The sequence below is a fragment of the Barbus barbus genome (genome assembly GCF_936440315.1).
Source record: "Barbus barbus genome assembly, chromosome: 16".
In the NCBI taxonomy this organism is placed as follows: domain Eukaryota; kingdom Metazoa; phylum Chordata; class Actinopteri; order Cypriniformes; family Cyprinidae; genus Barbus; species Barbus barbus.
This window is the reverse complement of record NC_136744.1, coordinates 15,153,707-15,178,866: the sequence shown is the minus strand read 5'-3', so window position 1 is coordinate 15,178,866 and position 25,160 is coordinate 15,153,707. Positions and strand designations below refer to the sequence as shown.

The following is a 25,160-nucleotide window of genomic DNA, read 5'->3' as shown; positions in this document are numbered from 1 at the left end:
AAATATACAGTGTTTAACTGGCAAACCTATGAATATATATGACAAAATGTTTTTTTGTTAGTTTTTTTTTATGAAGTCTCTAATGCTTGTCAATGGTGCTTTTATTTTGTCAAAGAATGTTGTAATATTTTGAAATACTATTACAATTTAAAATAAAACTTAATATATTTTGAAATGTAATTTATTCCTGTGATGGCAAAGCTGAATTTTCAGCAGGCATTAATCCAGTCTTAAGTGTCACATTTAGTGCTTATTTTTATTAATGTCAAAAACAGGTTTGCTGCTTAATATTTTTGTGGAAACCATGATAAATATTTTCCAGGATTCTATGATGAATAGAAAGTTCAAAACAATAGCATTTATTTGATATAGAAATCTTCAATGTCTTTGCTGTCACTTTTTGATCAAGTTAATTCATCCTTGGTGAATAAAAGTATTAATTGTCTTCAAACCATAATTATTAACCCAAACCATAGTGCAATTACTAAAACTGTACATAAATGCCCATCCACTACATTGCAAATTGGTGAAACTTTTGGAAAAAGGAGGGGTGATTATTTCACAGTCCTCTGAAGATATTCTTAGTAACTGCAGAGACAATCACCAAAGAAACCTAAAACCTAGAGGTAGAAGTTTTGATCATTTCTATAACATGTTGAAAGGTGAGAGGTGTGTTAGGTTCTTGGATCAGCGCTAGCTTTTCCTGTTGCCAGGGCAGCCCATGTCTTAGCCTAAACAATCTGACTGCATTCCTTGCCTTTGAGAAATGAGGGTAATTCATAGACAGACAGAAATGTATTTTATACTGATCAGATGTAATGAGCATTCTGATGAACTCATTATGTAGAGTGTCTCGAGGTAAAGCTAATTATGTTCCGAATAAGATTTAATAAAAGCGGTAATGCATTTATTCAGGATATAAACATGGAGTCTTAGAAACACCAGGCCAAATTGGGTCCAGCTAGCCAGTAAGGCTGAAAAATAAATAAATAAAATAATTTTTAAATAAAATAAATTTTTAATAAAATATTTTTTTTGTCTCTGTATGAGTCTGTACATCTCTGTATTAATGGTATATATTAGATTTCCTCCAGCAAAATCTAGCCAGTTTCCTTCTTAATGAGACTACAGTCAGTACATGTACAGTACTGCCGCTGAGGAGAGCCCACTCACTCCTACTAAAGGTGCTGCATGAATCATTCTTTTCCTTTGGCAGTGTGTGAGGTTGTGTAATCGTATTCACATAATGGGCTTTCTGTAGGCCTTATCAACAAAGGTTTACGTCTATCAGTAGTCTAGGTTGCAAAGGCGTTTTGTTTGTTTGTTTGTTTTTTTAAAGACATATTCATTGTATGTTAACCAAGCTAATCTGGAATTACAAAATTCATTCAATGGAACTTCACAATTCATAGTGCAATTTAATCCAGAGCTAGAGATAATCTGCATGCAGCTTTATTTTTTTTTTTTTGACAATGATATACATACATAAATCATTGTCTCTATGCTCTATTGTCTTAAAAAGACACTACTTTTATTCAGGAAGAATGCATTAAACTGACTAAATATGATAGTAAAGACATTTTATAATGTTACAAAAGATGTCTATTTCTATTTAAACATTACATCAAAGAATCCTGAAAAACAGTATCATGGCTTCCACAAAAATATTAAGCAGGACAACTGTTTTAATAATAAGAATTTTTTCTTGAGCAGCAAATCAGAATATTGAAATGATTTCTGAAGGATCATGTGACACTGAAGACTGGAGTAATGATGCTGAAAATTCAGCTTTGCCAATTTAGGAATAAACATCTTAAAATATATTAAAGCAGAAAACAGTTATTCTGAATTGTAAAAATATTTCAGAATATTACATTTTTACTGTATTTTTAATCAAATAAATGCAGCCATGGTCACCATGAAAGATTTCTTTCAAAAATATAAAAAATATCTTACTAACGGTAGTGAAGTGAAGTGACATACGGCCAAGTATGGTGACCCATACTCGGAATTCGTGCTCTGCATTTAACCCATCCAACGTGCACACACACACAGCAGTGAACACACACACACCGTGAACACACACCCGGAGCAGTGGGCAGCCATTTATGCTGCGGCGCCCAGGGAGCAGTTGGGGGTTCGGTGCCTTGCTCAAGGGCACCTCAGTCGTGGTATTGAGGGTGGAGAGAGCGCTGGACATTCACTCTTCCCACCTACAATCCCTGCCGGCCCGAGACTCGAACCCGCAACCTTTGGATTACGAGTGCTAACCATTAGGCCACGACTTCCTAGTGTATGTGTTTGTTGGCCATTATTTGGAAGCTGCGTCTCTCTCCATTTGCTAACAGCTTCCAATCTTCTGGGAAAGTTTTGCAGTAGCCGTTGAAACACAAACACTGTGATTTTCTCTCATTCGGACAGAGCATAACTAAGGACAGGTAATGATGATGAGTCAGGGGGTCTGGCTCTCTGTGTTACAATTCATCTCAAAGGTGTTCAATAGGAGTTGAGCTTGGTGCAGGTCAGTCAAATTCTTCCACACTAGACTTGGTAAAACATTTCTTAATAGACTTTTCTTTGTGCACTGTGGCATTGTGATGTGTGATGCTAGAACAGAAAATGGCTTCCCGAAAAAGGTTTGTTTTCACTGGAATTAAGGGGCCTAGCAAAATCCTTTAATTAGAAAGGAGCCATATTGTCATGTCTCTATAAAACAAATGCTATGACATATTCAAATGGCTGCCTAGATGCTATTAACATTTCAAAGTGCACCATCTTGAGATGCCAGCACACTCCTTTAATCCTGACAAGAATCAAGCTTTCTGACAAAGATAAACGAGTAGACCAATATAAACAAATTCAAAGACAGAACGACGTCAAGACATTAGCTCCACACCCTAATGAGCTGCCTCGCTGCCTACTACCTACATAGGAAGCTGCTTTTATGGCAGTATTCTAACTGTAATGGATACACACAATGCTGTCTAAGAATTTGGCTTAAAAAGAAGGCAACATAATTATGTCAGGAGCTGGAGCATGTCAATGACATTTTAAAATACTTACAGATATAGATTAGAAACAGAGCTATTGAGATTGAAAACTCATCAGTTTGGTATTCCGCAGTGGGCATAAAGATAAAACATGGAACAACACTGACAGCAGTACATATGCAGGATATGACCAGACCAGTGCTGGATGATGCAAAGATGTAGCCCAAGAGGCTAAGAAATTAATTGTAAAATGTTTTTGAAAGTCTCACCAAGGATGCATTTTTGGATCAAAAATACAGTCCAAACAGTAATATGGTGAAATATTATTGCAATTTAAAATATCTGTTTTATATGTTCATGTAATTTAATGCTAAAAAAATTCAGCAGCCATTACTCCAGTCTTCAGTGTCACATGACTCTCCAGAAATCATTCTGATATGCTGATTTGGTGCTCAAAACTAAATAAATAAATAAATCTTATTATCACTACTACTATTAAATAGTTGTGCTGCATATTTATTTATTTGTATAGACTGAACACATTAACTCGAAATCTCTGTAAAAGTAATATTATTATTTAAATTTTTACTGACTTCTGAACTGTACAGTCGTGGATCATCCAAGAAATGGCACATAGTATTAAGATTCAAGGGTATGTAAACTTTTGAATGGGGTCATTTTTATAAATTCAGTGATTATTTTGTCTTGTGGAGTATATGTAAACATCTGTTATGTGAAATAGCTTATCCAGGACAGTACTAAATAAAAAAATACATGCAATTTTCATGATCCCTCTTATTTTGTTTAAATTATTAACATTTTGCACATTTTGCAAGGGGTATGTAAATTTATGAGCACAACTGTATAGTCAAAAAAGCAGAAGAACTTTTCATGTTAAGCCATTTGTTTTTTGTTTTTTAAAGAAAATTCAGAATCATAACCTAGGGTGAAATTAAAGTGGATTTGCCAAACACATTATCAGAAACTAGCAGCATTCTCTCAGTTTCTTGCCAATTCCAGCATATTAAACATCCAATTTTGTAAGGTAGATCTCCAATGTATATATTTAATCATATGCATAACTCTCTTTTTTTCCTATGCAATAAACATGAACAAATTTATGTATGCAGGAGAGCACTGGAGTTCAGTATTGGTTGGTGCACTCATCTCATCTTGGCTTCCAGTTCACAATCCCTCTCAATGAATCCAAGTGTGTGAACTTACTGGAACAAGGAATTTCTTTATCTCCTCCAGGGCATGGCTCATGCGGGAATAGGCTTCTCCAGGTGGTGCGAAAACTTCAATTAAAACATGAAGATCGTTGCTCAAATGGGCGTATTTCGCCTCTCCACTTTTCCTCAGCTCTTCCTCCTAGAGATGGAAAAATATCAAGTCAGGATTTCTGTGTGAAGAATTAATCATATCATTAATGAATTAAATAAATAGTACTTTTTTCCACCACCCCCAAACCACATTATGCATATTTTGAACTGCGAGTGAACTGGAAAGGCATTAAAGGGATAGTTCACCATTTTGTGAACTGTGTGTGTGTATGTGTGTGCGTGTGTGCATTTGTTCACTACTCACTGCTGTGTGTGTGCACTTGGATGGGTTAAACGCAGAGCACCAATTTCGAGTATGGGTCACCATACTTGACAATACGTCACGACTAAAAATAAATTCTGTCATCATTTACTCATCCTCACGTGGGACATTTTTCAAATTAGACATGAAGGTGACAGAATAAAACATTTTAGGTGAACTATCCCTTTAAGAAAGAAACTCTTTTTTGATGATGTTCTTTGAATGTATTTTGACAAAATTTGCTTTTTTAGCTCACATTTAATAATAATTCTCATAACGGCATAGGAAAATTGTGAACAATGGTACCTATCAACACCCTTACTCTGTAACACAGATAATGGGTACCTGGATACTGCAAATCATTATGCTTAAATCTGCCTGAGGGCTTTTTGTCAGAAAAAAATTGACACTGTAACCTTTCTGATTAAATCCTGCCATCGGAAGAGCAGAAAAGGGTGATATTTCACAGAAGTATTCAGTTTCTCAATTCTCTCTGATTGCTGAAGGTATGTGGCTCTTTAAAAAAACTTAAAACGTCACAAAGCTTGTAATTACATTTCTGTCTAATGTTGATTGCCATTCGGCTGTGGCTTCTGCTTAAAGACAGGGTCTTTGATGTAGGGGCATTCACAGATGTCTGATCACTGATGCGGGCCCTTGTAGCCCCTTCAGCTTTAATAAACACTTACCGATGCCATCTCTCTATCAAGTCAAATTGACCCAAGCACTTTTTCCATCATTCTTTGCATGAACGAAAGGTCAGGAGACACTTAAGCTTTCACAACATTTCTGAGAGGCGTAACCATATTTTGTGGGGCTCCGTATACAGGCGCTGACGAATTGTGAAGATGAGATAATTTTGCGAGTAGACACAAATCTATGCGTGTAGGTGTGGACGCTGTGGGTGTTTCCGGATTGACTTAAAACAGACAGACAAAAGGGGAAGCAGGAGATGGTGAAAAGTCTGCCGCCTCATTTACAGTCCTCTGGAAAACCGTTCGTCAGATGACATTTGTACTGTTTCAAGCCTGAAAGCTTTAACTTTCCTTTCATGTCAATCCATGAAGAAAATGTTCTGTTGTTTCAAAAGGTAGGTCTGTCTCCCAGGATGCATTTCAAAAGACACTAAAGTAAGCATGTCTAAGCACAGCAGAATCCTCTTCAAATGTGACAAAATGAAGGGTTCCTCAAATTTATTCCCAGTAAAGTACAAATAGTGAATCTGACACTTATAAGCCTGACAGTTATCCAGCTATGGAGTTAAAGAGCTCAGATTTGAAACATTCAAACAAAAGCTTATAAAGCTAAATAAAATCTTTTCCTGAAATTCGTGGGAACTGCACTATGGGTCATAATAAACGCTGCATTTATTTTCCTTCCATAAAAATTAAGGACACAAGTTAAATATTTCTGCTGTCTATCCCCAGATTGAGATTTGCGCTACACAAATTGTCATTTTGCCATTGTGGTGAATGTAATATCCTGAAATGCGATTTTTTGATTCAGTCAATTTGCTGCCCTCAGACACAAGCTGTTCATTTACTTGCCTAGGGAATCATTCTAAATGCAATATTCTTTGCTTTGCTGATCCTTGGATGTAGAGAGTCTGTTATATAAAGACTTCAGCAGGACTTTCAGATACTGCGCAGACAAGTCTATAAAGATGCACGGCAGACTCTTAATTTCATATGTATAACAAACCTGTATCAGCTCAAGGTGACTCTTTATAATGGAATATGTTTGCATTAATGATTGCCTTTGGGATTTAAAACAATCCAACAGGCTCTTGTTTGAGTTCTGCCATAAATTTAAATAGATTTCAGAGCACGGTTCATCTGCATTGTTAAAACAGTGTGAAATTCTGGTGAACAGTGTGTTTATAAAACTTAAAAAGGGACCTTCTGCTTGTAGAAACTCCCCACATGGCTATTCTGAATCAGACAATGCATATTCCTGTCTCATTTGGACAACTTTTTAGCATGTAACAATGTAAGATAATAAAACAATAAGAAGACATTGGTCCTGTTTGGTTCTGTGAAATGATTGCAACGAAGGCAGATTTTAGTCAAAACAATATACATAATATGTTTAAATTAAAGTCGGAGGGGGAATTCATTAAGGAAGGATTATAGCCCTAAAAGCATCTTTTATTTGCATGCTATCTGCATTGCTTGAGCACACAATTCACTTAAGAAATTATGTAAATCAGGTAATGGTAAAATTGGGGCTGTGAGCATGACATGATCTGCACAGTGCTGTTTGCACATTGCTGATATATAAATGGATGTAAGGCCACATATATACAAACAGTACAGTACGTGGCATGTAAAAGACGATATGAAAATAAATCTAGTAAAAATAATTTCCATTGGATACAACAGGTTCATAAATTATTCTGAAATCGTACGGTTTCTGATGAAAACAAATATTTCATAGATCAACAAATCTTATTTCAGTAATAACAGCACATTGATCAATCCACATGCAGATCCTGTGCATTCGCTTCATTTATATAGAAAGGAGGTGTTAGTGCTGAAAAGAATGTTTAAATTCAAAGCACAGCGCTAAACAGCACACATGCATGTAGCACCTGGCTAAAATAGGTTGCAGGGGGAATGTGAACAAGACACTGGGTTTTGCACATTCACATTCAGAACACTCTTCAGAGACCAAATGAGGACAAACAGCTTTTGTGTAAATAATTCATACTACTCAGGTAACCGTATTTTCATTGCTGATAGCACAAACAAAGTTTCTGTTGACTTTGTGGAAATCTTATGATAGCAACGTTTAATTTTCATCATGGTGTTGTTGAAAAAAAGGTTTGTTTCAGCTCTAAAATGTGATTGGTTAAACAAAATTCAAGAGTGTTGTAAATATGCACACATCAACTGAATGCTATTAATATGCCAAGTCTCCATGCTTCACTTGTGCCTAACAACACCCCTTAACAGTGGTAAAATCGCTTTAGAACACAGCCTCGCTTTGCTTATTGCTTCATTCTATTTCATACACTACATGAAAGAAAACTAATATTTGCTTGATATTTTCATTCAATGGAGTTACATTCAATAATATTACATTAAAATGAACATTTCATTGAGCTGGGGAAATCAGGATGGCCTATTATGAGATGACAGGAGTAGCAAACCGAGAAATATTACATTTGGAACGATTCTCTGGCTAGGTAAATGACCACAATGTCTCTTAGGGCAGCTGTTTGGCTGAATCACAAAATGCCATTTCTAAACATTACACTCACCACAACTCAATCCAAAGCACTTGTTTAAATCAGATTCACTGACAAAGATCCATACTGCGAATAGTCTCAACAGCTCCTTTACAATCTACAGATTTGTCTGTTAGGTTGTCAGGATTTACTTTCAGAATGTGAGTCAGTGCTATCTAGTTGTGATATCGTTTGCGATATATTTCTTTTTTCAAGAATTTATACAACTTCAGTAAATGCTAAAAACAGCAGTTATATCTAGGAGCATATAGTGCAGGTAATGATCTTCAGTCTCAGCATCATCTCACACTTTGCTCTGTCAGCCACTGCTGATGCTTGTTAGACTCACAGAAATGAAAGGTTTACAGGATTTAAGGGATAAAGTACTCTGCTCTGGAATAAATGTAGTGTGCATAACACGTACAAGCTTATGGAAGCCCATTTCCTCCACATAAGAAAAAAATCATGGTTTGGTAAATCATAATTATGATATAAAAAGTAAAAAGGATGAGTTAAGCAGTTAAGTCATAATTTAAGATATAAATGTAGAAATTATGACTTACTAAATCATAATTATGAGATAAAAAGTTATAATAGTTAAAAAGTTGAAATTGGTATAAAAAATGTACAAAAGATTACTGCATGACTTGTCATTTCAGTTTTTTTTTTATTTTCAGTAGCTAATATTTCAACATAATTATAGCATAAAAAGTTTTTCAAATAATGAATATTAAGTCATATTATGACAAAAAAGCTGAAATAATGAGATAAAAGGTCACAATTGTGAAATGAAAAGTCAATATTTTATGTCTTTTTTATCTCATAATTATAACTTTGTATGTCATAATGCCCCTTTAATTTATACAGTATATTACTTTCTATTTCATAATTCTGACTTTATATGTCATATCAAAACGTTTGTTTTTTTCGTTCGTGGCAGAAACAGACTTCCATAGATAATGGAACATATGGTTTAATACAGGTCTAATCAAATGCAGGTAGTTTGTTTTTGTCATGAGCAGTCAGTTTAGATATTAATATCTGAAAATATGCTGGTACAGTTATGGCATATATGGTTACAGACAAATCAATGTCAATCATAATAATAATACTCAAAGCATTTATGGAATATATCAAATTTATACAGTACACAGGAGGATAAAGAAAGAAGTTGTTGCCAGTCATCCTACCTTGCCTTTATCCCTCATTGAACCCTTGCCGAGGATGGACATCTTTGCTCCCGTTTCCTCTTGTAATCTTTTCATGGAATTGCCCCTGGGCCCCAGCAGTTTCCCAACAAAATTAAACTGTAATAGAGGAGAGAAAAGGCAATACAGTTGGTCTCTCACACTGCCTGCTTCCTAGACAGTTGCCTCAGTTACCTCACAGTCAATAAGACACACTCAAAAGTAAGCAGTTTTTTTCTCATCATGCAAAAAACTACAGTGAGAGAATGAAAAATTATTTTTGGGTTCAAAATTAAATCTGTGGCAGCCGTCGATCATTTTTAGGTTCAAGTTATTCAGAAGCGATCAAAAAAGATGTGAGAGTCTACACCTGTTTCAGCCGCTCATGTGTCTAATCGATGTTTGGGGTCAGTGGTTGGGCTCCACTGCTTTCAGAGATATTATAACATGTACCAAATGCCAAAAGGGATCTTCAAAACAATCCAGAAGTCCATGCTTGAATGAGTCATAACATAATGAGTTCATTTCCAATGGGGATTCAAGTAATTCTACCCAGATGATGAGCTATCCAGCAACTACCTTGGGGCAGCAACTAACATTTCAGTCATACAGCAGATCAGCGGTCATTGAGAACACTTGGCCTTGACTGTTTTTTCACCCGCTCTCTCCATTGGTTTACTCACATCTGTGCATCATACAACTATATCTTCAAGGGATTTCTTAGTCTTACACAATGCAATCAGTTTGGGCTGCTGAGGGTTGCTTAATGCCCAAGATAACAACAAATCTTAAATAGTCAATAAATGCTGCCATTGTAAGAAAAATTGCCCTTGTATAAAGAGGTGCATCAGATTCCCTTTATAACAGTGTCACTTCATCCCTGTCTGCTCATATTCAGTGTTCATCACTTTCTCTGATGTATTGCCACAATCTCTTTAGCCAGCAGCCTCTCTAAATTCACTTTAGATGTAATATGTTTTAGAGAAACCTTTTAAAAAAAACATTTTGTATGTTTTTTACACAGGAAAATAAAACAGAATAAGAAAGTGACCTTTTGGATTTTGATAACACATCTAAACACACACTTTCACAATTTTTAAGTTGACATTTCTTAAAAACAGTGCTAATGGCAAAAGACAAAAATAAATAAATATTCTGTGAACTGTAAAAATAATTAACAGTAAAAAAAAATTAAAATAAAAACTTTACTGTTAAAACAGTTCACCAACAGTTCTTGAAGTTCACCCAAAAATGAAAATCCTCATATTGTTCCAAGCTTTTAAGACCTTCATCTTCGGAATCGAAACACAAATGAAGATATTTTTGATGAAATCTGAGAACTTTCAGACCCTGCGTAGACAGCAACACAACTAAACTGTTCAAGGCCCAAGGTAGCAAGGACTTTGATAATATAGTCCATGTGACATCAGTGGCTCAACCTTAATGTTAAGAAGCTACGAGAATACTTTTTGTGCACAAAGAAAATAAAAATAATGACTTAATTAAACAATTTCTTCTCTTCTGTGTCAGATGCATGTTCAGGAAAGTACAAAACGTGTGTGGTGCTCCTGATGTCCAGCTCTATTAGTTCATCGTCTGTATATTCTGGTTCAAATAAATAAGGCTGGGCAAAAAATTCCTCTCTGTCCCTCTGTGTTTACGAAGACTGCTTGTGAATGCAAGCATTGTGGTACTTTCGTGAATGCATGACAAAAACTGACACAGAAGAGAAGAAATTGTTGAATAAAGTTATTTTTGTTTTCTTTGAACACAAAAAAGTATTCTCGTAGCTTCATAAAATTAAGGTTGAACCACTAATGTCACAAGGACTATTTTAATGATGTCCTTACTGCCTTTCTGGGCCTTAAACATGTCAGTTGCGTTGCTGTCTATGCAGGATCTGAAAGCTCTCAAATTTAATCAAAAATATCTTAATTTGTGTTCTGAAGATGAACAAAGTTCTTATGGGTTTGGAACGACATGAGGGTGAGAATTTTCATTTTTGGGTGTGCTATCCCTTTAAGACTAAGAGGCTCAAATAAATAAATAAATAAATATTGGTTGTGTATTACTAGTCCACTATTGTGACAATTCAACTATAATACAAATAAAGCATTCTGTGTGGAACACATGTGTATAGTCTGACGTTGCATAATTTTAGTGATATGGCTGTTTACTACAGTATTAGTATATTTCCAACCCAGTGAGCCAGACATTTCTCAGGGAAGTGAATTTGTCCTTCAAATGTTTGCAAAGGTTAGCTGATATGTGGCGGCCAGAATGAAACAGTTGGCAATAACACATGTTGACGTACCCTGCCTAGCACATGGCTGGAAACTCCTCAACATATGCTCTTCCCAGTCAGGCTGTAGATGCAGCTGTAGGGAACTCTAGCTGATGAAATGCAGAAGAACCGGCACCGAATTTGGCCGAAGCCACAAAGCAAATGCAAACAGTTTCAGGTGAAAGGGTGAGGTGTGGGTAGGGCATTATATTTAGCAACACTGCAGCACTGCGCCATGACCAACTCTCTCGGAGCGGGTGAGCTGGAGGTGTGCCGTCTGCATCCCTTCTGATGGGGTGTGTATGACAGGAATACTCTGCAGCTGGCTGGGTGCCTCGGAGCAGATGGTTGCCTCAGCTACAGTGTGAATATGCTCACTGGGCGGCTGCAGTGGAGTGGCCTGTTTTCATTAAGCTAATGTCTGGAGCCACTCTCCTGCTCCACGGTGGGCAATTTAGGCTTTATTAGGGGGCACAGTTCAGTGCTGGATGAGGTTTGAAGAGATGCAAGCTGTCCCTCGCAGTCCCCGGCAGAGGCAGGCCGCAGAATGATGGGCATTATGCAGCACTGACAGGCTGAGGATGATAAACCTGACAACCGGAGGCATAAGTGTCAAACCGCATCGGCTTATTATGAGCAAATGGGACTTCTAAGAAAGTGCGCATAGTGTGCTGTTGTGATGGAGACTAGATCACTAACTCACACTTCTGGAGCCTGGATCAGTGTGTACGTCTGAAAACACTGCCAAAATCCAGGAAAAGCATTTGCTGTAGTGTTTATTGATAACTAAAGTGTGCTGTCATGCAGAATCACTTATTTTTGGAGCCCGCAGTGACTTCAGAGTGTGTGTGTGGCTGGCTCAACAAATGACTTTTCACACATGAGTCTCTTTGACAGGGACCTTCACCTGCGCGCGGCGCTCTCGTGTGCATTACATTGATTTCTCTGTCAAAATCTTTTCAGAAGTCATTCAAGCCACTCAGACCACTAAGCTCTTGATCAGTTTCATATTGGCACAATCACCAGACACATGCAAAACTCTCTATCATAGACCTCCTTTTTTTTGTCAGGAATTATATCTGTGAGATCATCAGGTGTCTAATGTAATTCTTTGATGTGGAGTTTCAAGAATTTTGGAACTTAATAATGGGTCACAGACCAAATATGGTTGAGAATCCCTGGACTAAGACCAGCTTTACTTGTTAATTTAAACTTCCTCAGAAAGAGTCTTAAGAGTTTAAAATCTGTCTCTAATGCATTGTGTAATTTTGTGGTGTATTAAGAGTGCTGTTCTAGAACACTTCTCTTCTGCTGTCCCAATCTCAACAGACTTGATGCAAATTGCTCCTCTATACTTATCTAAGTCTTTGACTATTTCATTTTCATTCTGAAGGTGCATATTCTTATCTATCATGAAAGAACAATATACTAATCTATTTTTGGTAATCTTATCACAGCAACAAAACATTGGAAGAGAAGATATTGAGAAACACAGGCACAATTTCAATCTGCTGCCAATTTACAATGACTGAATATGATCTACACATTAAGATAAAGGGATATTAAGCACAAGACAAATGCTAACTTGTGTTATTTACGGATTTGGGTTTCAGACTGTGCCAATTAAACCTGAAATTATAGACTCTGCAGAAATAGCTACAACAGTTACAATCTGCATTTTATGCTGTATAAATGACTATGAGGTATAGGTCCAATAAACTTCTAAATATGCTCAAGGCTGTTTCAGCAAAAATGGCACAAAACTCCTCAGGCTTCACAACAGAATGCGCTGCCAGCCAAAGTTGGCAAAGGGAACGCTTAACATAACCATTAGTGCAGTTAGGCTGTTTGCCTCTATTTGAGTTGGAGGTTGAAACATAGCACCCTTGCCATAAGCTGTGAAACCAGATAAGATCCGCAGATGTGGTTAGGTGTCTACTGCCAGTGTAGCCAGCTGTGCTGCTAGCGAGGCCTAGCACTGGCTGATAGCAGGATTATTGCTGGGGCTAGGACTGGGAGAGATGTAATAATGGTCAGGAGAAATGGCTTGGCCGCAGTCAATGGACATGGGCATTAGCAGAGAATGGTTTAAACAGTGGCAGCGCACTATGGTGTTAAATAGAGGTGGGAGTCAAAGGGCCAGTGCTGGCTGTTAGTGGAGGTTAATGAGCTAGGAGAAAGAGGGAGAGCTTTGATACTGGCCAATATTCAGCGTATATTATTAGCTTTAACATCAAAGTAAGTCAAAGGGCTTTCGGATAATGACTAATAAAAAGTATGTTTGAATATTTATAATAAATACACTAACTATACTGTTCAAATGTTTGGAGTTGTTACAAATTTGTGATGTGATTTTAATTAATGTGGTTTTTAACATTTTTATTTATTTATTTATAAATTTTAAAGAACTCATACCATTTTTGCATTTATTTAAATTATGAAATATTATTACACTTTAAAATAACTGTTTTCTATTTTATATATTTTAAAATGTGATTTATTTTGATAAAATTTGTGCTGCTTAATATTTTTGTAGAAAATGTTATACATTTCTTCAGGATTCTTTTATGGAAAAAAAACAGCATTCATTTGAAATGGAATTTTTGTAACATTGTAAAAGTCCTTACTCTTACATTTGACCAATTGAATGTGTCCTTTGCTAAAAAAAAAATATTAATATGTTCTGACTATATATGCCTGACTTTCTTTACAATATTATAAATTATGAGCAATATAGAATGACTTTAAAGTAAAATTGTAATGTTAAAGCCTTGAAACCTTTAACATCTCTCGACATTGACATCAACAGACCTCTCTTAACATTAATAGATCTAATAATACTAAAATAATAAAAAAAAGTTAGCAAAATAATAATAATAATGTTATTATTGTTGTTATATTAATATTTAAGCATATTTATTGTCAAAATGCGTGAAATTAGAAAATAAGATGCACATAAATAGAACGCATAACAAGCACATATGATATCAGACTAAAAACGCATGTTCCAACGTTCTGAACATTGTGTGCAGTGCAGCTCTAGAAAAGGTAACAGCCTGAGGAAAAGTTGATGATGGATCCCCTGCATTACAGAACCCATATTGAGGTCTGACACTCTGGGGCTGACAGCACAGATGCAGGGTAAACAAACAGCGCATTAAGTCGGAGTCAGGAGGCTGACAGGTTAAAAGACAGCTACCCATACAGATGAGAGGCATCCACTCTCTTCCACAGACTACATTTCCCATGTCACTTTGGTGTCTGCTCTTAAAACGAAATGCTGTCCTGGAAAGGTCAAAAAGCTGGAAAGGCACACATTTACAAGTTTTCCAAGTGCAAAAATATTTGTTTGCTAAAGATTATGGCAGCAGCATCACAAATGAATGCCTTTCTGCTGGCTGCTTAGTGAGTGTGTTATCCCATGGGGTGCTGGTCATTTGAAACATACTGGGATAAGCCTTATAAACCGATTAGCAAAGAAGCCATATTCCCATAGGCTCAGTGTTTCTTTCCATGATTTTCTGTCTCCCCAAATCTTGAACCAACAACTGTGCACCACAAGAAAACCACATTATCTGAGCTTGTGTTTGCAATTATATAAAGAACCGTCCTCAAAACAAATAAAAGGTACCTCAGCAGGCTTTTAATTCATTAAGAAGATACAACTTCCTCACTATTGTTGATTTTTTTCTTTTTCTTTTTCCCTACTGTGTACTATTCGATTCTGATTCTGTTCAGCAGCTTATCTATGTTAAACACCTTTGACAAGGTTGGTCGGCCTTTGGGACTAGGGAATTCTTTAACAAGACAACAATTGGATTATCTTTGTGTGCAGAGCTTGCCTACACCTCCATGTAAAGGTCATATAACTGGAGACAGATAAGCCACAATCTATGGGGACAACAACCACCGGCGTTACTATTCAATGGATTAGTTGTGTTTTCGGAACTATAAAGGCAAAGCTTGTGGTAGACCTGTTTGCGTCTTTTCTTGTTGCTGGTTTTAATGAAAGTTTAGGTAAAGCTGGGTGTTTACAACTACAATAAAACACCATTGTGATTTCTGAATGCTACATCACAATGGTTTTATGAATAACTTCAAGATCTCTTGGCGAAACACAAATACAATTCTTGCTGTCTAATGCTTAAAAAAATAAGTTCCCATGCTTTCATTTCTTGCATGCCTGACTTTCTTTACAACACTTTAAATGAGAAGCAATTTAGCAATGACAATAATGTATCATGATTAAAATGCAGTGGTTAGCTCTAATTTCAAATGGCATTTTTTTTTAATAAATAAAAAAATAGTTATTGTAGTAGTAGCAATTGCCCGTTTTTGCAAAAATCGTTTCATGGCCAGGAAAAAATATATATAGCTGGTAAATTTTCTCAAGTCACCAGCTATTGGCAGATTTGGCAAAAAGTTATTTTTAGGCCCTGATTGCAAGTGTAGAAATTAGGACAAACGTATTGTAATTATTTCCCTACAGTAGTATAAGGTAAAATAATATACATGTGAAATACTCATTTTCATATATTTTACAGTGCAATTGTTTTAAAATATATGGTTTTTACTGTCATTGGAGTAATAATATAAAATTATTATTATTATATTCTAATTTGTTTGACTTCCAAACAAATTCGTCAGTGTGAATGCAATTTTGTGAGACACTATCTATCAATATTTCAAACTAAAAAGAGGGTTGAGTCCCCTTTAAATTTCAAGCACAAGTCAATTCACCATCTTTTTTCTTTGTTTAATTTATATTAATTAAACTTTAAAATGTACAAAATTTTCTTTTTGGGGGGGTATAGATACTAGTAGAGTAGATATAGATACTATTTATTATTTAATATTTACTATTTTAACCCTGGAGCACAAATCTGTCAAGTAGCACGGGTATATTTGTAGCAATAACCAACAATACATTGTATGGGTCAAAATTTTCGATTTTTCTTTTACGCCAAAAATCATTAGGATATTAAGTAAAGATCCTATTCCATGAAGATATTTTGTACATTTTCTTACCATAAATATATCAAAACTTAATTTTTGATTAGAAATATGCATTGCTAAGGACTTCATTTGGACAGCTTTAGAGGCAATTTTCTCAATATTTAGATTTTTTTGCACCCTCAGATTCCAGATTTTCAAATAATTGTACCAAATATTGTCCTATCCTAACAAACCATACATCAATAGAAAGCTTATTTATTCATGTGATGTATAAATCTCAATTTCAAAACAATTACACTTTTGACTGGTTTTGTGGTCCAGGGTCATATTTGCGGTGTTGTTCCTTTCAGCCATGCTCAATCACATTTCTACCTTCAAGGATTTCTTTATATCATGATTTGACATGGGTTTGAAATGTGCAGCATAACAGTCAGAAAATGGGATGAAAATATGGGCGATGCAGCTCAATCCAGGTGCTGATGATGCAAGTTTTTTTGCAGCACTAGCATGTGCTACTGGACATGTGTTTGTCAATTTAATGTTCAGCCCAATGGAATCAGGTGAATGATAGCATATACTCCGCACCATTTTGATTTATCAGTGCACATTGCAGCAAAACAAGCTTAGCGTCTCCTATGCCTCTAATGAGTCTCTGCACAAACAGATGTACCCATAGGACATTTGCTAAGTCTTAATTAGAATCCTCTGACAAATCAGGCACCAAGGCGGTCTGGCTACCTTGTAAACCCAAACACAATGAATTACACTACAGTGTAAAGCAAGACTTCCCAAATGTTTACCCACATGTCCCAGTTATCCATTTTTTGAATACTGTTGATCAAAATAACACCATCCCTATGGGAAAAACCCCCACAGACCATCATAAAACAAATTTGCAGCGATGTTCAGAGGTGTAAAAACGCCCTTTGATAGATTGCCCAAATAAATCTAAATACAGTGGTTTCCATGGCGAGCGTGTCTTTGACTTTACCAGATGGTGATGTAGGTACCCCATTCACCTCTTGGCCTTCCTTTTAGTCTATGTGTGTGACACTCTCTTGATTTCTATCAGTTCTCACAGGTATCTGAGGTCTGTGTCAGCAGGGAATATATTTCACAGCAAACGACTCACTGAGCTTCTCTGCAAGTTATGGTAAATCAAACATTTTATTTGAATACAGATAACAGACACTGATAAAAAAAAAAAAAAAATGAAAACAGTGGGCAGTTTTGTGATGTCACAATGAAATATATACAGATCTGTTCATAGAGATCTAAAGAAGAAGAGTTGCAGAGGTAATATGAGCCAGGATAAAAATATCCTGTGATTCAACATTTTGTGGACGCTGTCCAAAAGATATCAACTTAGCATATTTGCTGAGTTTTTCAATGCAGTAGCAGAAACTGGATTCCCAACAAGATGTAAGGGAGACCGGGAGCAATTTAACAAACTAAATGTTCTCAATGATGTGGGATGACTCTTATTCAGAATATGCTCAGTAAAGTTCTCTCTCTAACTGAGAAAAAAGTTTTACATAAACTGTAAAACTGAACAAAGAAACGAGTTAATTTCACTTATACATTACAGAAAGTTCATTGTACTTAACAGAAAAAATTACATGAACTCAATGGTTGTTTATATTAATCTGAATTTAAACTGAAAGAGTTGCAGCAAATTTCTAATTCCCAGAAAGCATTGTGTCAGACTGTAGAAAAAGAATAAATGTTTAAATAAAGTGGGTTACACTTTATTTTAAGGTCCAATTCATGCCGTTAACAAACCATTAACTACAACTTATGTATGTAGTGAATACCAGGGACACACACATGTACTTCTTGTATTAAAATCTATTTATTATTAAGGTTATTTTTTTTTAATTAGTAGTCTGTTAATGGCAATGTAATTTTGGTTATTTTCATATATTTAGCTAACATTCTGCATACCAGAGGAGACGTTAGTAGTCTATGAATTATAAAGGAAAATGTTACAATTGTCCCTGGTTGTCAGCACCGATAGCGCACTGACATGTACTGCTGTTGCACTTCAGGGCGTCCCAAGTTCGAATCCCGGCTCGTAGACCTTCAAAATCATGCTAAATAAATAAATATCCATAACAGAGCCAAGTTGTACAAGTTGTGGACACTAATAGGCTGCAACTCAAAAACATGGAAAAGAAACACCATTCTTTAAAAACAATAAAGTTTTTTCCCCCGTCTTATGTAACCTTGCCAATTCAACACAGGAGAGCCATTGAACTTAATAGTCACTGAATAAAGTAATTCAAACAATACCTGCTGTCAGTTGCACTGTAAATGCATTTAATTTTTAATTTTACATTTCATTTCAAATAAAGAAAGTGTTCTGCAATAATTTGGAGAAAAATCAAACATACCTTGAATGTATACTAAACACATGCATTATATAACAGCAGTAATGTGCAATTAATATCTTGTCAGGAAAAACAAAGATATTCTAAGCAATGAGACAATGCATTAAAAGTCTCAGTCTGAAACAATGCAGACGAATAAAGATTCAGAAGGAATTCATGTCAAGGTCAATATATACATTAGAACAAATAGTCAAAAGATACGTAACAAACTGCCTTTCATGGTCCACAAAGGCCTATTCTTCATTATGCAAATACATAAACTAAAGTTAGCCTAATTTAATGAGAGGATCAAAGTAACCAAGACTGACTCCAGCTCAGTTATTCTGAGCTGCAGCCGAGATGCTCTTCCTTGGAGACAGTCTCATCAAGCATGATTAGACAAAACTCTGAGACAGCGCTGTCGTCACACACGGATTAATTAACCGCACATAGATAAATCCTGAGGATTTGTAACAGAGAACATAACATAAAGTCTAGACTCTGTAAGCTATTATCTGTTATGGTCCACAAGTTCATTGATCAACTGATGTTGAGGTATAGTGGTTTCTAAGCGTTAAACTAACCTTTTCATTTATTTATTTATGTATTTATTTGGCTTGGCCTTGTCTACACCAGAGAAATGGATCGTAAATGCAGCAAAACATTTAGAAGCTCTATATCAAGTGCCAAGACAGGTAAAAGAATATAGCATGGATACCTGTCAAATATTTTCTTACCAGGTCTTATTTTCACTAATGCACTGACACAATTTTAATCTAAATAAATTTGCATATTACATTTAAAATAAGCGTTTTAAATTATTAGAGCTTTTAATGATTTACTTTAACTTTGAGTTAAATGACTGCAAAGGTAATCTAAAATTTTAATAATGAGAATTGAGTATGAAAAGTCAAATATGGACATTTCAAACAATACCGATGATCATAATCAGTTATGGTAGCAATATATTGTGCATCATTAGGTTTTTATCCTCTCTCACCCAGACTCTTCACCCCAAAACCTGCTTCAGTCTGCAGTTACAGAAACAAAAGCCAGGATTCTCAAATCAATAATAACCTGAGATGCTAAAACAACTTGCACACATTTACTCTATTTTGTGCAGTCATGTTTTGCAACAAAACTATTTCTTGCACCTGAAAAATAGAACTCTTCACAAAAACACATCGTTTATATGCTTGTGTTTGGGGGAAATACCCTCGTACCAAAAACGATATGTAAATAAAATCTCAGAAAATTACATAATCTACACTTAACATTAATCAGTCCGATGACATTGGACAGATATTTCTCATGTTCCATGAATATCACAAAAGAACTTTGCCATTAAATTTCCATAACTACAAAGCAGCCAAGATCCTGAGGAAAGGGGGATTTTTGGAAAACAAAATCCATTGTTACAACTCGAACAAGACATATAAAGTCTAAACCTAAGGCGTGTTCTTTGTACTCTCTTTTTCGACAGCACAAATCTACTAAACCCATCAAACAGTCTGCACATTTTAGTACTCCAGGGATTCATTTCCTAAAGCAGAAACAGTCAAAAACGAGGGAGCATATGAGAAGCTTTATGGATCCGTCTGTGACGCTCATGGGCTTTTTCCCACTCATTTTCAAAGCATCATTTTAAAGCAGCACAATGCTGAATAAAAGAGTGTCGCGTGCACCAAACGTGATAACGACAGAGTGGTCTGAAATAACCAGTAACCTGACACATTCTTCTAAAATAAATCTGTCACTGACAAAAACATGGTGTGGGATATTGTTTAACATTATATTGATGAATATAACTCAGTGCCAAATACGCTCCATGTCTAGTTTTTATGGCACATTTAAAGACTTCAGCTGTTATCTGTGAATAAAAGCGATCAACATAACAGATACAAGAGCTACAAAGTCAAAGCCCCACAGGAAGATTAATCAACCAACAGACAATAACATGATACAAAACTGACCATGTTGCTAAATAAAATGGTTTTATGTCTCTGTTAGTGCTGAGAAGCTGAAATTTCCTAACAGATGCGTGAGAGGCAAGCTGGTAAAAACAAGAATAATTTCCTGATTACAAAATGAGGCAGAATAACGTTTGAACAGGTAGAAACAGATGTGGTGTGCCTGTTACTCTGAAAGAGCCAGAAGTCTTTTCAGCTAGGATGGAAATGTAAGGTGTAAATAACAGCAGATCTGCAGTGCAGCACAAATCAGAGTCTGACACCATCTAGTTTGCTCCTGCCAGATACAGAACATATTAAGTCATTACCACGAGCACAGCAATCCCATAAAACTGATGAATTGCTTTTGATCCTCTCTGATCTCCACATGACTATAACATTGATTTGACCGGCACGTCATCACTCCTTTACATGTTGCATGGAGCGCTGATGTCTTACCTTAGGATACTGCTGCACCGGGATCAGCACACGCTCCGACAGTTTGATGTTTTTGTTGCTGATGATATCCAAGTATTTCTTCACCTCTCCATCTTTTCTCAACTCGTCTCCTTCAAACTTTTCAATCTCTGAATGAAAGAAAAAAAATTGCTCGGGTCAAATAATGTCATGATTTCCAGCCCGGAATATGAGGAAAAACTCAAAAAAGGCTTTCAGATATTTTCAGCTTCCTGTGGCACGTTTATTAACAACAATTAAATAAATACCCTGCGTTGAACGTAACTTGTCGGCATAAGCCTACTAAGCCCTTATTCGCATGACAAACACAAATTGAAAAGCTGCTGCGCAAAACTGTAATATTTTGTGCTTGAGGAATTTTATGGTGCTTTTGAGAATTGAGCCAGAGACTTAGCAGCCACACAACATTAAAGAGGCTTGAAATGAAGCTGTCACCTGGGTTCCTCCAGGGATCCCCTTCTGTCACTGCTAAATTAATGCTCGGCAGAATTGAGAATTATGAACCTGTGCAAGTCGTGTAAAACATGGAGCGGGGAAAGAAGAAAAGGGAAGTCAGCAAGTGAAGGGAGACCATTATTTTTCACCTCAACTCTGGTGAGTCTCTTAGCTGCTTAGACCTGCAGAAAACCGTATTGTCTCACTTTCCCTTCTACACTGAATGTAGTGGGGAGGAGCATCTTGGATTTCATCCAAATGTCTTTCTTTTCAAGTTTTAAGACCTGTAGACCTAAAGCGTGTTTGTTTTAATAATAGCTTTCAGTAGTATCAGTCTTTCAATAGGATCAGTCTTTGTGTTATATGGCCCCTTATGTATTCAAAATGAAACTTTCTCTCTGTATAGTTCTTCTATAATGATCACCTCTGTTTTTCCACTTATTGTTTATTATCAACGCTTTGCAATGAACATCGAAAGCAATTATTTGCTGGTTATAATATAATCTGCTGGAATTAAGTGCAACAACCAGAAGGTAGATCTACTTGGTGCTTTTAAAAAAAACTTTTCCTTAATTTTGAACAGTATTATTGCTTCACTAAAAATACTAGTTATTAGGTTTAAAAAAAAAATTAAGAAATATGATATCAGTTTGCATATTGAATTTATGTTTATATAAATTCTCAATTATCTCAAATATCCAACAGCGCAGAAAAACTTGATGATGTAACAGAAACTATGGACTCTCTCTTTTCTAGCACTTTATGATGTACAGTTGCTCCTTCACGCTTAAAGAAGATCAAAGAAAACAGTCCAACTCTGTGGTATAATAAGCACACTCGCACCTTAAAGAGAGCAGCCCGGAAAATGGAGCGCAGATGGAGGAAAACAAAACTAGAGGCATTTCGTATAGCCTGGTGGGAAAATACCCAATCCTACAGAAAAGCATAAAAAACTGCTAGATCTGATTACTTTTCATCTCTTCTAGAAGAAAACAAACATAACCCCCGGTATTTATTCAATACAGTCACTAAATTATCGAAAAATAAAGCATCAACAGGTGTTGGCATTTCCCAAAAGCACAGCAGTAATGACTTTATGAACTACTTTACTTCCAAGATCGATTCTATCAGAGATAAAATTGTAACCATGCAGCCGTCAGCTACAATATGGCATCAGATAGTGCACTATAGATCCCCTGAGGAACAATTCCACTCATTCCCTACTATAGGAGAGGAAGAATTGTATAAATTTGTTAAATCATCTAAACCAACAACATGTATGTTAGACCCTATTCCATCTAAACTACTAAAAGAGCTGCTTCCAGAAGTCATAGATCCTCTTGTGGCTATTATTAATTCATCACTGTCATTAGGATATGTCCCCAAAACCTTCAGATTGGCTGTTATTAAGCCTCTCATTAAAAAAAACACAACTTGACCCCAAAGATTTAGTTAATTACAGATTATCTCAAATCTCCCTTTTCTGTCAAAGATACTAGAAAAGGTAATATCCTCGCAATTATATTCCTTCTTAGAGAAAAATAGTATTTGTGAGAAATTCCAGTCAGGATTTAGACCGTATCATAGTACTGAGACTGCTCTCATTAGAGTTACAAATGACCTGCTTCTATCATCTGATCGTGGTTGTATCTCTTTATTAGTTCTACTGGATCTTAGCGCTGCGTTCGACACTATCGACCACAACATTCTTTTAAATAGACTAGAACACTTTGTTGGCATTAGTGGAAGTGCATTAGCATTCAAAACGTACTTATCTGAACGCCATCAGTTCGTAGCAGTGAATGAAGAGGTATCATATCGATCACAAGTGCAGTACGGAGTACCTCAAGGCTTAGTACTAGGGCCATTACTTTTCACGCTTTACATGTTACCCTTGGAAGATATTATCAGGAGACATAGTGTTAGATTTCACTGTTATGCTGATGATACTCAGCTCTATATTTCTTCGCGGCCCAGTGAAACACACTAAATTGAGAAACTAACAGAATGCATAGTCGATATAAAAAACTGGATGACGAGTAACTTCTTACTGCTAAATTCTGAAAAAACAGAGGTGTTAATTATCCGACCTAAAAACCCCACATGTAATAACCTAGAACACTATCTAACACTTGACGGCTGCTCTGTCAATTCTTTTTCATCAGTTAGGAACCTAGGTGTGCTGTTTGATAGCAATCTTTCATTTGAAAGCCATGTTTCTAGCATCTAAATTGTGACCTATGCTCTCAAAGTCAAATGCAGAAATACTAATTTATGCGTTTATGACCTCAAGGTTAGACTATTGTAATGCTTTATTGGGTGGTTGTTCTGCACGCTTGATCAACAAATTACAGTTGTTCCAAAATGCAGCAGCTAGAGTCCTTACTAGAACCAGGAAGTACGACCATATTAGCCTGGTTCTGTCAACACTGCATTGGCTCCCCATCAAACATCGTATAGATTTTAAAATCTTGTTAATTACTTATAAAGCCCTGAATGGCTTAGCTCCTCAGTACTTGTGCAAGCTCTTATCACATTATAGTCCTCCACGTCTGCTGTGTTCTCAAAACTCTGGCCATTTGATAATACCTAGAATATCAAAATCGACTGCGGGAGGCAGATCCTTTTCCTATTTAGCACCCAAACTCTGGAACAATCTACCTAATACTGTTCGGGAGGCAAACACACTCTGTCAGTTTAAATCTAGATTAAAGACACATTTCTTTAACCTGGCTTACACATAACACACTAATACACTTCTATTATTCAAATCCGTTAAAGGATTGTTAGGCTGCATTAATTAGATCAACCGGAACCGGGAACACTCCCCATAACACATGATGTACTCGTTACATCATAAGAAGAATGGCATCTACGCTAATATTTGTCTGTTTCTATTCTGTTTCTCAGTCCGTGTCCAGATCAGAAGGTGGATCAGCGCCGGGAGTTGATGTATGTGGCCCTGATCGTCGGTGGAGGCCGGACACCTGGATGAGCCCCGGAGACATATCCCCAGTCACCGTAGCCACCCGATCCGGTCCGTATCCAGCCCAGATGGTCACTACAGTCACCAGATCCAGTCCGTATCCAGCCCAGATGGTCACTGCAGTCACCAGATCCAGTCCGTATCCAGATCAGATGGTGGATCAGCACCCAGAGATGACCTCTACAGCCCTGAATGCCAGGACACCGAGATGAGCGACAGAGACAGATCCCCAGTGAGGACCCCGCCACTTAGACGGAAAGACCAATGGAACCGGTTGAGCCCTTACAATCTGACTTTGCTGCAGTTGGAATTGAACTGCTGGTTCGTTTGGCCAGAGGAGAACTGGCCCCCCGACTGAGCCTGGTTTCTCCCAAGGTTTGTTTTCTCCATTCTGTCACCAATGGAGTTTTGGTTCCTTGCCGCTGTCGCCTCTGGCTTGCTTAGTTGGGGACACTTCATTTCCAGCGATATCGTCGACCTGATTGCAAAGACACTATTTAAACTGAACTGAGCTGGATGATGACATCACTGAATTCAATAATGAAATGCCTTTAACTGAAAATCTTTTTGTAATCTTTTAATTTTACATTATTGACACACTATTTTCCTTTTTTGATATTGTGCAGTTGCTTTGACACAATTTACATTAAAAAGCGATAAATAAACAAAGGTGACTTGACTTGACTTGACTTGATTTTAATATTTTTTTAATTA

General features: G+C 36.4%; 1 protein-coding gene across 1 annotated transcript in view; it reads right to left on the bottom strand.

The window, feature by feature from the left end:
• LOC306882618 (KH domain-containing, RNA-binding, signal transduction-associated protein 2-like) overlaps window positions 1-25,160 on the bottom strand; it is a gene marked incomplete at its 5' end in the record, with an annotated part of 50,276 nt that overhangs the window by 13,469 nt on the left and 11,647 nt on the right. The window contains 3 exons of the mRNA XM_079437364.1: window positions 4,215-4,361; window positions 8,994-9,110; window positions 21,008-21,135. Coding sequence (XP_079293490.1) covers window positions 4,215-4,361; window positions 8,994-9,110; window positions 21,008-21,135 — 392 coding nt within the window. The remainder of the gene's footprint in view (window positions 1-4,214; window positions 4,362-8,993; window positions 9,111-21,007; window positions 21,136-25,160) is intronic.